This window comes from Schistocerca cancellata, chromosome 11 (genome assembly GCF_023864275.1).
Source record: "Schistocerca cancellata isolate TAMUIC-IGC-003103 chromosome 11, iqSchCanc2.1, whole genome shotgun sequence".
NCBI classification, from domain to species: domain Eukaryota; kingdom Metazoa; phylum Arthropoda; class Insecta; order Orthoptera; family Acrididae; genus Schistocerca; species Schistocerca cancellata.
In genome coordinates this window covers 16,224,655-16,238,434 of record NC_064636.1, presented here as the reverse complement: position 1 = coordinate 16,238,434, position 13,780 = coordinate 16,224,655, and the positions used below count along the sequence as shown (strand labels likewise).

Here is a 13,780-nt window from a genome sequence, read left to right as displayed (position 1 = left end):
AGTTTCACGCGTAGCCCGCGGAAGTCGACGAATAAAGTAAGCAGGGAGCTAAACGTACCACAGCCGACGGTTTGGAAAATCTTACGGAAAAGGCTAAACCAGAAGCCTTACCATTTACAATTGCTACAAGCCCTGACACCTGATGACAAAGTCAAACGCTTTGAATTTTCGGCGCGGTTGCAACAGCTCACGGAAGAGGATGCGTTCGGTGCGAAACTTGTTTTCAGCGATGAAGCAACATTTTTTCTTAATGGTGAAGTGAACAGACACAATGTGCGAACCTGGGCGGTAGAGAATCCTCACGCATTCGTGCAGCAAATTCGCAATTCACCAAAAGTTAACGTGTTTTGTGCAATCTCACGGTTTAAAGTTTACGGCCCCTTTTTCTTCTGCAAAAAAAACGTTACAGGACACGTGTATCTGGACATGCTGGAAAATTGGCTCATGCCACAACTGGAGACCGACAGCGCCGACTTCATCTTTCAACAGGATGGTGCTCCACCGCACTTCCATCGTGATGTTCGGCATTTCTTAAACAGGAGATTGGAAAACCGATGGATCGGTCGTGGTGGAGATCACGATCAGCAATTCGTGTCGTGGCCTCCACGCTCTGCCGACTTAACCCCACGCGATTTCTTTCTGTGGGGTTATGTGAAAGATTCAGTGTTTAAACCTCCTCTACCAAGAAACGTACCAGAACTGCGAGCTCGCATCAACGATGCTTTCGAACTCATTGATGGGGACATGCTGCGCCGAGTGTGGGAGGAACTTTATTATCGGCTCGATGTCTGCCGAATCACTAAAGGGGCACATAGCGAACATTTGTGAATACCTAAAAAAAACTGAGTTTTTGTAAGTGTGTGCAAAGCATTGTGAAAATATCTCAAATAATAAAGTTATTGTAGAGCTGTGAAATCGCTTCAATCATTTGTAATAACCCTGTATTCATAATGGAAGTATCCCTGCAGCATTGTATACTTGGAAGGGTCGGTTAGTCAAACTCGGGAACATTAAACACTGTCCGAATTATACAGTTTGTAACATATTCTCGTATTTGAGTAACTAACTTTCGCGATTACTTGCCAGTACAAATGTGTTTCTTCATACACTTATTAGTAATTGTTACGTAGGCTGAAATTCAATCGAGAGCAACCGGTTTCGAGAATTAACTGTCCACTTTAGGACTGACGACAATCTTATTTCTTTATACAATTAAAATTTTACTCAACTGGAGTTTCTTCAACTAATGACAAATTAACCTTTATAATTACGAAAACGTTATACTGATCCATCATGAGGGCTGTGTATCCGTCTGCCAAATTAACGATTAGTCGCATACCCTATCATTCGATCGCAGCATATACTGACGGTCGTGGCAGGGTTACAGCTTCTATCATACACGGGGAACAGACGTAGCGAGCGCACGTACCTCCTCGCTCGACTCCTCGTCCTCATCTTCGTCGTCGTCCTCGTCCTCGCTCGACGACGCCTGCCGCCCCTTGCTCTCCAGCTTCTTCAGCAGCTCCTGGTGGCGGCGCAGCTCCTCGCATGCCTTGTTCCACGACGACGTGCGCTTCACCTGAGTTTGTGGAAAAATTTAGCGAGACAGTCGTGCCAGTTCAAATTCGTCTGTTACACAGTACAGTATGTCCAAAAATAATGCCTAAAACTCTCTACCGCATCCAAACGGGCCTCGGAAGGCCCGACGGCACCGACCGACCGCGGTGCCGTCCTCGGCCGACGGGCGTCACTCGGTGCAGTCGGGGAGGGGTACGCGGTCGGCACAGAGCTATCCCGGCCACTGGCAGTTTTCGAGGCCGGAGCCGCGACTTCTCACTCGAGTAGCTCCTCAATTTGCCTCGCGAGGGCCCGGAGCAGCTCGCCTGCCGACAGTGCTCGACAGACCGAGCTCCATAGCACCGAGCCGCCGGCACTTGACTTTGGCGGTCTGACAGGAACCTGCGTCACCACTACAGCAGGCCGTCGGCATAAAAGAATGTCCGAGTTATAAGTTTTAATAGTATCCACTGTCAGCAGTTTACAATATCGATTTGAGATCACTAACTCCCACAGCTTTAGATAACCACACTTAACGGTGCTATGTCGTTTACCAACTCGCAATGCCACATACACAAAATGCAACTCCATAGCATCGAGCATTTTGTGTTCTGCTGTTTGCTAAGAGTGTACAGTAATTTCAGTTCAACACGCTGTCCATCTAACGTTTAATTGCAATCCCCCTTGCGGGAAAATCATCTGCCGACAGTATAGTCGATTTGAAACAACTGGATATTAGGTTGGTGCGTAACTTCATTGCGCTTTTGTTCTAGTCATTCCACCATCGCGCGACATTTGCACACGACAGGAAAGATTTAAGAATCGGGTGTACAGGTTGCGCAGCAAAAATCAGCAGGTGTCCGTATTTGCATGTCCGATTGCTCGTCATCAATTGGCTCACAAACAACACCAAACACTCATCACTTATCATTACTGGTGACAAGAAATGGTGTGTCTATGCTAAGGAAAGGAAAAGAAAGGAAAGGAATCGTTTAACCCCAAAAAAGCAATAACTCTCCATACAAAGACAAGCATGCAGCCATGAAAGATAATTTTTTGCACCTGAAGGAGCAGCGACAGTGTGGTGTACTACAAATCGCCTCTCCAAGTTCTAACTGTCACCCTTGACATTTACTGTCAACATCAGAGAGGTCTTGCAGGCACAATGTGACAACAATGATCAGGAAGACTGCACGAAAATGATGCTACTCCACAATAACACCTGCCCACAATCTGTTGAGACTGTCTAAACCGCTATACCTTGTTTACCTCATCTCGTGCACTCTGATTTTCACCTTTTCCGCTCTCTTTCGAGCAATATGCACTCCGAACACGGCTCGGTGACTTTTTGTCTCAAAACCGTGTGATTTCTACAGTTGTGGAATCAGAAAATTATCCCAGCATTAGCATAAAATTGTTAACAGTGAAGGACAAATATTACTGACGACTAAAAAAGTCCCTGTTATGTGTATCTGTCGTGTTTACCAAACTCACGGAAAAACGCTACGAACTAATGTATCGACCCAGTATGTGTGTGTAAAGGGAAAAGAACGATCAAAAGTGTCTGGTGAAGATGTTGACCATTTCAGAGCATCTTACCTTCACAGTCCTAAGGAAAGTCAGTCCAGATAGCAAGTCTTGAACTTCAGTTGCCAAAGATGGCAGTGTGGGAGGTTTTACGAAAACGTTTACACAGGCGTCCATACGAGTTACGGTCGGTACACACTTCAAAGTCAGTCGAGTATGGCCCATGTTGTGACTTTGCAAGTAAAGTGTTCCAGCAGTAAGACGACCATCTTGATCGTGTCGCGTTCAGTGAAAAGGCAATTGTCATATAAGTGGAAAAGTAAATAACCACAATGACAGACTGTCCTCACAAACTCAAACAACATCAATGGAATCTCCAAAAGTAAACATTTTCTGTGCTATGTTCTGTCATGTATATGGACTGTGTTTTCCCCCTGAAGCCATCGTATTGGGTGTTACTCAACTAATGTATTGCAGGTGTGGCTCTTTCCCCAATTACAAGGTGAAGCTGAAAACTTTATTTGATAACAAGATGGAGGCCCTCCCCACTGGCAACTCTTTGTACGATAGGGGTTGGACGTCTTACAAGGGGAAGGCCACCGATTTGGCTCAAATTTGGCAGGTCACTTGTGAACAACCTAAAATGAAGGACTGTTTAAGATATTTTGGCTCTTAAGACCATTCCGTTTTTGAGAAAAATCACCCCTAAAGGTTACGACAAGCAATCGACGCAGCAAAATTGGCGGGATCGGTAGATAATTTTCACGAGTAGGTGTGGGTTCCAAAAAAGTATACTTTTCCAGAAATCGAGGAAAGAATCTTTTACAACAGTCGTTTATGTATCCACACGGTAAATGCTTTTCAGGGATAGCGCAATGGCCAAGGTAACTAGCTGGGAAGCTGAGAACCAGGGTTCGAATCTCGAGGAAACTATACAGTTTTCATTTCTTTACATTGTAGTTTTTCATATCAGAATTCATAGGGATTGAGGGTTAATAAGGTATGCAACTCAAAACAGAATAATAATAATAATAATAATAATAATAATAATAATAATGTAGCCAAACTAATTTCCCAAATGACGTGAATTAGTAAACAATTAAACTTTTACGCCTTTTCGCCGGTAGCACGATGGTCAAGGTAACTGGCTGCGAAGCGGAGAACCCGCGCATGAATCCAGAGGAAACCTAGTGGATGTTATTCTTCTCGTTTGTATTTTCCCGTATCTCAATTGATACGGATAGGAGGGTTAATAAGGTAAATAAATCAATATGGAATAATAAAAAGGTAGGCAAATAAATTTCTCAAACCTATTGGGATAGTAAGCAACTAAAATTTTACTCTTTATCACTTTATAATCGCTCTACCAGTCACTGTACGTGTCCTCACTTTTCTTCGAACAACTAGATGGGTGGTACTTACATAAACATTCGAAACAAATATACTCGTGGCACCAAGAACATCTAATGAATGCGATCTTTCAACAGCTACACTGTTCCTTCTAAAGAGTCCGTAGAAAACAAACTTTGTTTACATTTAAAAATAAGTCTTTTTTGGGAATTAATTTTCTTGTGTATCACACATACGATATCATTGCCTGAAAAGTTGGTGCTAAAAGTTGGTTATGAATTATGCTGTGTTACTGCATCCGTGTGGTTGCGCAATTCCGACTCGGTTTCCAGAAGCACACTGCAATTGTGAAGCCTCGAAATAAAGTTTTTAACCTGGCAATAGAAATAAACACATACGGCTGCCACGCAGGTATGCAGTTTGACAGTATTACTTTTACCGTGGTCGTCAGTTGACCCTAGTCATCTATACACTTGGTGTAATACATTAGAGTATTAGTTTGTCCACCCCTGGAATCCAATATTAGAAAAAACTTGTTATCAGCAACTTATGGTTTTAAAACATTCTCAAGAAATGTTCTGTAAATCACATTTGTCAATTTCTCGGATTTGGAGCAAGTAATGTAAATATTTTTTAATGAGTCAATTAAGCAACTGACCTCTTCTACAACTCGAGGACTAAATGTAACGTTCGTTTCTTGTAAACGCAGGAAAACCTTAGGCAACACTTTTCCAGAGGCTGAGATGGCATATTGCACCTTGTACGAATGTGTCAGTTTTTTGTTTTACTACCAACTGTGACAAGAGTTCGTTTTCCTCCCATACACGATAACGGGCGTCGAATGTTCACCCGATACTAGCGTCCCGTTTGATCGGTGTCGATCTTGTAATCACAATTAAAACTGGTCACAAGTGACGCCGTTTGCATGCTGAAAAGAGCTACCACTTTCCGTATATCTTCTGTATTTTCTACCTCCTTGTGGGAGACATATTTAGTGATGTGCCGTTGACAAATTTTATATTCCGATTTGAAATTCCTTGCCCAGGATAATGATGCAGCAAGCGTAAAATCCTTGTTGGTCATATATTGAAGTGCTGCATCTGCAGCCCACTCCTGGAGTATTCTCGTTGTTACGTTCTCATTACGACGACGACGAAATTCGATAAATCGTTCATATGTCCACTTATTTATAATATCTTGTCCCTCTTTAACAGTATCATTTCCCCACATTTTTAGATCCTTCTTCTTTTTCAGGACTGTTATTGCTCCATTCTTTTGCAGTGTTTGTAGGGCGCAATTTGGACAATTCCTGGCTAGCACTACTGCCTTTACTTTTGCTTCAAGGGGTACGGCATCTTATTTCAATCATTTAGTAACAGGTTCGTAATATTCATCGGGAACAGACGAAGCACAGACTGCTTGCGACACAAACATTTCCAAAGTGTTACGACCATTTTGGGATTCACTGGTCGTGATATCTTACACTGATCACCTTCTGCTTCACCTTCACGGTACAGTTATTCAGTATCAACAAAAGTCATTTCGTTCGTCAGCTCCAAAAATCGCTCGACAATAGCCAATCCTACGAATCTGAAATGCTGAGAAACTGCCTGCTTCTGGTAGTGCATTGATAATACATCTGTCTTGCAACACTTCTACAAACCAAAACACAGTGTATGTAACTTCCCGCTTGTCGTCATGTGTGACAGGCTCCCAACAATATATTTCAGCACGAGTATATGAGTGTACATCCTCGATTATTCAGATTATGCAACTGAAAGATATGACACAACAAACAATAACTAGTTACTAGGGGATAAACAGAAAATATGATTATCACCAGCTACATACAGTACAAGTCATACGTTATTTACGGAAGACCACTGTACTCTTTCACAACACACATTTTATTTATTTGGCGGATCAATGACAAAAAATCATTACGATATATCCTCAATGTTCGCGGCAGCCTAATTAGGGAAAACAACTCTTTCCGACTGATTTCTATAAGGTTTGTGTTGGGCACCCTCACTGTTAGAGGCCAGAACTAGGATACGACGAACAGGCAACCGGGACAGGTAACTCTCCCTGCACGCATTCTGCCCCGTGCCTCGCTGTAAACAAGCGCCACGTGGTTGGCTGTCTGTGGTCCCTCGTGAGGAATTCACAGCACTCTTACTCGGAGTTGTTTTCGTGTGACAAGGCTGAAAAGTTTAATTTTGTACTAATTCACATCGTTTGGGAAATTAGTTTGCCTACCTTATTAACCCTCCTATCCCTATGAATCCCGATACGAAAAACTAAAATTTAAAAAAAGGAAAACTATAGTTTCCTCCGGAGTTCTCTGCTTCCCAGCCAGTTACCTCGACTGTTGCGCTATCAGAATTCTCTCCAAAAGGTGTTTACCACGTGAGTAAATAAGCAGCAGTTGTAAAAGTTTCTTTCCCCGATTTCTGGAAAAGTACATATTTGTGGACTCCATACCTGATGGTGAAGAATGCTCTACTTACAATTATCTATTGATCTCGCCAATTTTGAATCAATTGCTGATCATAAACTTTAGGGGTGATTTCACAAAAACAGGGGGAGGGGGGGTTTTGAATTAGGTTTACACAAGCAATGTGCCACATTTGAGCCGAATCGGTGCCCCTTTGTCTGAGGCCTTCCCCATGCAAGTCTGCAACTGTTGGAGTGGCTGTTATGGTCAGTACAACAGAACTCTTTTCCACTGGCCTCCACATTTGCCCTACCTCACACCATGTGATATTTTTATTTTATTTTTTTAATCCCCCCCACCACCACCACCACTTTGGGGCTTTATAAAAGATCGTGTCTACATTCCACCACTACCTAATGATTTGCCCGAGTTGAGACAGGGAATTTAAAAACCTACTGCTTCTATTACTTATCACGTTGAGGAGTTACATCTTTGTGCCTACAGGGTGGAACTGCTTCTCACTCTAATGCAGACAGACCAAATTTGCGTGAACAGTTTGCACTAGCGAAGCACGTCACTACTGACACGCGCAAAGAAGTTACGGAAAATGTTTGTTTTTCCAATGCCACAAATTTTCATACACCGACAAACTGAACCGTCATAAAGTTCATATACGGGGATCAGGGCATTCTCGTGTTACACGCAGAATGAAGAATGAGTCCCAAATTCGATGTGTGGTGTGAACTTTAACTTCTTCATCAGCAAGTCTATCATCGACACTGACATTTATGTGGACATGTTACTTACCAAAATATAACAAAGAAATGCCTGGAATAAATACGAGAACAAAAAATAAAATCAGTAATATCCTCAATCTTGTCTTTGCCGACGACTAGCAGTAACGACCAGGAAAACCAGTGAAGCCGGACACACCTTAGGTTCACGATGTGTGTGTCAGAATAGTTCTCAAAATCCCTTACAAGAAGCGAGAGTATATATTCAGGGTAGTCAAGAGGTTTTCCTCCGGTTTCTGTAGAGTACTCCTTCGGTTATTTGGAACAAAAAATGTAAATAAAGTAATGGGATCAGATCCATAATTAAGGAGCTACAGTAATTGAAAAACTCCGGAAAGTGGCAGACAAAAACTTTTACTGTAGGGTTTCACTATCAAAAATGTACATAATAATTAATTTAAACAATTCTGTAGCAGTCTCCTGCATTCAGTGTGGATTTAAAGCAAGTTTTCAAAATTTCCTCCCTCCATTTTAAGGCAAATGTTCACACGGGAGTGAACTGCGCAAGTAGCATTTAGTAATTTCACACGCTCATTCCTTACTGACGTCGAGCCATCGAAAATGTGTCGTATCAATTCTCCTCGTGTTTCCACCTTAACTTTGAACACGTCTTTCATTCACCCCGAGATGCAGTAATCTAGGGGTGTTAAATCTGGGGATCTGGCAGGCCAGTCGATAGGGACCCCGCGACCTATCCGTCGACGTGGGAATTGCCGATTAAGATAAGCCGTAACCACACGGTGGAAGTGTGCAGGTCCGCTGTCATGTCGGACGTACGTGCGGCGTCTCGCTTCCAGAGGGACGTCATCGAGAAGCTGCGGTAAGTCTTCTCGTAAAAAGTTACCGTACATCTGACTATTTAAATTTCCCGGGAGAATAAATGGCCCCAGTAACTGGTCACACACAACACCACACCAGACACTGACACTGAATCTGCGTCGAAATTAAGATACTACCGTGGCACGGGGATTTTCGTCTGCCCAGGCACGCGTGTTATGCGTGTTGTTGATGCCATCTCTTGTAAAGACTGCCTCGTCACTGAACATTATGAAGCTGCGGATTTCCATTTAACCAGTTACAAAAATGCATACAGTTGGCACAATCGTGTGGCTCTAAATGGTAAACTTTTCACACATGAAAAGGATACAGTCCATCCTCACGAAGAATCCTACACACCTTAGATTGTGAAACGTTCAATCGGGTAGCTACGCATCTTTTACTCAAATGTGGACTGCGCTCTACTGAATTAAGAATGTTTTCCTCTTCCCGAACGTCACGATGTCTTTCGGAGTGAATACGAATACTGGGAAGAGTACCAGTTTCTAGGAACGTTCGATATGTTCCACTAAATGTTCTGGCCCTCTGAATCCTACGATTAGAATACCGACGGTAATATTCAAGAACAGCTTTCGCTTTACCGTCACAAAAGTCCAAAATGTACACCATCTCTCCACACTCTTGTGATGAAAACTTGTGCGGCATTGCAAAGCGTACTGTACACAGGAGACAATGACAGTGAACAGTGACTGCAGTATAAACAACGTGGTTGTTATGCAAATGTACCACTCACTGCATTTGTCTGTCTAAGACTGAGTGTGTGTGTCCTGTGAGCACAAGTGTAGTGCTCCATACACCGTGGCACCGTTTTGGAACTCTGTTGTAGCTCCTTAGTTACTGTGTTTACTGTTTTTGTTCCAAATAACTAAGGAATAACCTCCAGCAACTGGGGGAAAACTTCACGGCTCGCCCTGTATCGACACCAAAGATGCAAACGTGACACCGTTTGTGACAAGGTATGGGAAAAATCATTCAAGCTCAACACTTCCGGTAATTAGGTGAAATTATTAGAAACACACACAGTGGCAAAGTGAGTAACAAAAGTCTTGTAAAAAAACTGTCAAAAGCCTACACAACTGCATAGAACGTTTATAACAAGAAATTTGTTTCCACGAAATGCAAACTACACCACTACTAAACAATCATACTTCCAGATACACTTTGCAGAGTGAGAAACAATAACTGTGGATGTCAGAGTCAATGACAAAACAGGACAGATACAGTTGCAAAATACACTGTCCTTCTGCAAGACGAGTGTCAGTGAGGTTCCGGAATGTGCCGACAGGGACGTAGGGCGACACCGTGCCAGATGGCGTGGCCAGCTGCACCAGGTTTCTCACTCGAGGGTCCGTGACGCCGACGGCCCTTTCGAGGTAGTCCCACAGGTTCTCGACTGGGCTCAAATACCGGTAGTCTGATAGCCAGGCGAGCACAGTAAACTCCCCGTGCCGTTCACATCACGTACGTACACTGTAAGCTGTGTGGCGTGTCGCACAGTCCTGCCGTTCAATGCCACCGTACCGAGGAAGAAACTAACTGCTCGTAGGGGTGGACCACGAGGATTGACGCCGATCCGTCACGCTTTCCAGAACCACGTGCACACCGAGAGAATACCGTGAAAACATTCTCCGGACCGTAAAGCTCCTTTTTCCAAACTGGATGTCTGCTTTCAGACGTTTCACACCGTCAGTGGGGACAACCGTCTGCTCTACGGAGAATAAACCGCGATTTGTCCGAGACTGCCACCTGTTGCCACTCTGTGGACGTGCAGTTGCACTACCGGCGTGGGAATTCCGGCCTCTGTCGCCGACGGACGTCAGTCGGCACCGGCGCACAGACCGGGTGTCTGCCGTGCACACCCGTACGCGGCACTGTTCACTGACGAGACTGTCAGTGGTGTCTCGGTGTCCAGTTGCTCGACCGTTGCAAGTCTACTCCCATGTACTCACGTAGGCAGCTGTCATTGACCGACACCATCTATTTACCGTGGTATACCACAACTTCGAATAGCACAATTTTGCCATACGTTAAGCGACGCCATTTTCGAAATGTTTGCTCCTTTGGTCCGAAAGCCACGGAATGTGCCCGTTAGGATGTCAGATAAATCACTCCATTTCCGCAGCGTGACAATGATTGTACTGTTTCCGCCGCCTCCCTCCCCCTCGACACGCTTTACGTGCAATCCACTGGTCGTGTTAACACCTGCCGCCTGTGAACGGTTATTGCACGCTGACGTCAAACACGGGCAGCAGTCACATTAACCTGACTGTGTATCTATACCCCAGGTCCAACACAGCTAAAGTTACCCCATATTAGGGCTTCTTTTCCCTTTCATTTGTGTGTGGGATGTAGGAAGAATGGCCTGTGTGTGTGTGTGTGTGTGTGTGTGTGTGTGTGTGTGTGTGTGTGTGTAATACCTCCCTTTCCTGTTCCAGTCGCGTACGGTTTGAGGGAAAAACAACTCCCGGAAAGCCTCTGTGCGCGCTCGAATCTCTCTAATTTTACATTCGTCATCTCCTCGGGAGGTATAAATAGGGGGAAGCAATATATTTGATACCTCATCCAGAAACGCACCCTCTCTAAACCTGGACAGGAAGCTACACTGCGATGCAGAGCGCCTCTCTTGCAGAGTCTGCCACTCGAGTTTGCTGAACATCTCTAACGCTATCACGCTTAGCAAATAACCCCGTGACGAAACGCGCCGCTCTTCTTTGGATCTTCTCTATCTCCTCCGTCAACCCAACCTGGTACGGATCCCACACAGACGAGCAATAGTCAAGTATAGGTCAAACGAGTGTTTTGTATGCCACCTCCTTTGTCGATGGATTACATTTTCTAAGGACTCTCCCAATGAATCTCAACCTGGCACCTGCCTTATCGACAATTAATTTTATATGATGAGTCCACTTCAAATCGTTCCATACGCATACTCCCTGGATACTTAACAGAAGTAACTGTTACCAGTGTTTGTTCCACTATCATATAATCATACAATAAAGGATCCTTGTTTCTACGTATTCGCAATACATTACATTTGTCTATGTTACGGGTCAGTTGCCACTCCCTGCACTAAGTGCCTATCCGCTCAGATCTTCCTGCATTTCGCTGCAATTTTCTGATGCTGTAACTTCTCTGTATACTACAATGGGGTCGTAATATATTCCCGGATTTGTCATTCAATATCAGTTCTCGAAACTTTGGTAATAGGCTTTTGCAGGACAGCTGATGCTTACTTCGAGCATCTACCAGTCGAGCTGAACCACCTCTGTCGACAGAGATGCCACGTACTTCGGTGAGAGTATTATCGACACCAGATACAGTTTGGCAGAGCCTCACTGTGGGTCTCTATTCGGCCTACCAGTCGCATAAAGCAATACCATGATTTCCGGACCATTCGGACGTTACAGTGACCCGACACTGGACCGCACGGGAACACCGAGGCAGGCACACTCTTGAAGTTTCCGGTCGACCGGGTACAACCGCCACGAGGGAGGAGTGCCGTGTCGTATTGGGCACCACTCCACACTTGTGGCTCCATCCGAAAAGAAGTAATGGAGTCCAGCGTCCCTTAACGTATGGCAAAATTGTGCTATTTGAAGCTGTGGTATACCACGGTAAATAGATGGTGTTGGTCAATGACAGGGATAGGGACAATCTGTGTCATCCAGCAACACCGGGAAGCAGCTGCAGCCCAACTAGGGAATTACCATCCCACACAAACACTGCTGTTAATGCAAAATACACTACTGGCCATTAAAATTGCTACACAAAGAAGAAATCCAGATGATAAACGGGTATTCATTGGACAAATATATTACACTAGAACTGACATGTTATTACATTTTCACACAATTTGGGTGCACAGATCCTGAGAAATCAGTACCCAGAACAACCACCTCTGGCCGTAATAACGGCCTCGATACGCCTGGGCATTGAGTCAAACAGAGCTCGGATGGCGTGTACAGGTACAGCTGCCCGTACAGCTTCAACACGATACCACAGTTCATCAAGAGTAGTGGCTGGCGTATTGTGACGAGCCAGTTGCTCAGCCACCATTGACCAGACGTTTTCAGTTGGTGAGAGATCTGGAGAATGTTCTGGCCGGGGCAGCAGTCGAACATTTTCTGCATCCAGAAAGCCCCGTACAGGACCTGCAACATGCGGTCGTACATTATCCTGCTGAAATGTAGGGTTTCTCAGGGATCGAATGAAGGGTAGAGCCTCGGGTCATAACACATCTGAAATGTAACGTCAATGCGAACAAGAGGTGACAGAGACGTGTAACCAATGGCACTGCATACCATCACGTCGGGTGATACGCCAGAAAGACAATGACAAATACACGCTTCCAATGCGCGTTGACTGCGATGTCACCAAACACGGATGCGACCATCGTGATGCTGTAAACAGAACCTGGATTCATCCGAAAAAATGACTTTTGCCATTCATGCACCCAGCTTCGTTGTCGAGTACACCATTGCAGGCGCTTCTGTCTGTGATGCAGCGTCAAGGGTAACTGCAGCCACTGTCTCCGAGCCAATAGTCCATGCTGCTGCAAACGTCATCGAACTGTTCGTGCAGATGATTGTCGTCTTGCAAATGTCCCCAAATGTCCCCATCTGTTGACCCGGGGATCAAGACGTGGCTGCACGATCCGTTACAGCCGTGCGGATAAGATGCCCGTCATCTCGACTGCTAGCGATACGAGGCCGTCGGGATCCAGTTCCTTATTACCCTCCTGAACCCACCGATTCCACATTCTGCTAACAGTCATCAGATCTCGACAAACGCGAGCAGCAATGTCGTGATATGATAAACCGCAGTTGCGATAGGCTACAATCCGACCTTTATCAGAGTTGGAAACATGATGGTACACATTTCTCCTCCTTACACGAGGCATCACAATGACGTTTCACCAGGCAACACCGGTCAACTGCTGTTTGTGTATGAGAAATCGGTTGGAAACTTTCCTCACATCAGCATGCTATAGGTGTCGCCACCGGTGCCAACCTTGTGTGAATGCTGTGAAAAGCCAATCATTTGCATATCACAGCATCTTCTTCCTGTCGGTTAAATTTCGCGTCTGTAGCACGGCATCTTCGTGGTGTAGCAATTTTACATCTACATTTATACTCCACAATGGCCAGTAGTGTATATACCCACAGTTAGAACTGCGCCACAACTGGGAAATCGGACCACTGACAAATGGCAGTGCGCTGTGTTCAGCGCCACACGATCCCAGATGACCCTTGTCGGTGAGTCTGGCAGTGACCTGGGA

General features: G+C 44.8%; 1 protein-coding gene across 1 annotated transcript in view; it reads right to left on the bottom strand.

Annotated features, from left to right (window-relative positions):
* Positions 1–13,780, bottom strand: part of LOC126108926 (zinc finger MYND domain-containing protein 11) — a 217,231-nt gene that overhangs the window by 48,791 nt on the left and 154,660 nt on the right. The window contains exon 10 of the mRNA XM_049914296.1: positions 1,430–1,579. Coding sequence (XP_049770253.1) covers positions 1,430–1,579 — 150 coding nt within the window. The remainder of the gene's footprint in view (positions 1–1,429; positions 1,580–13,780) is intronic.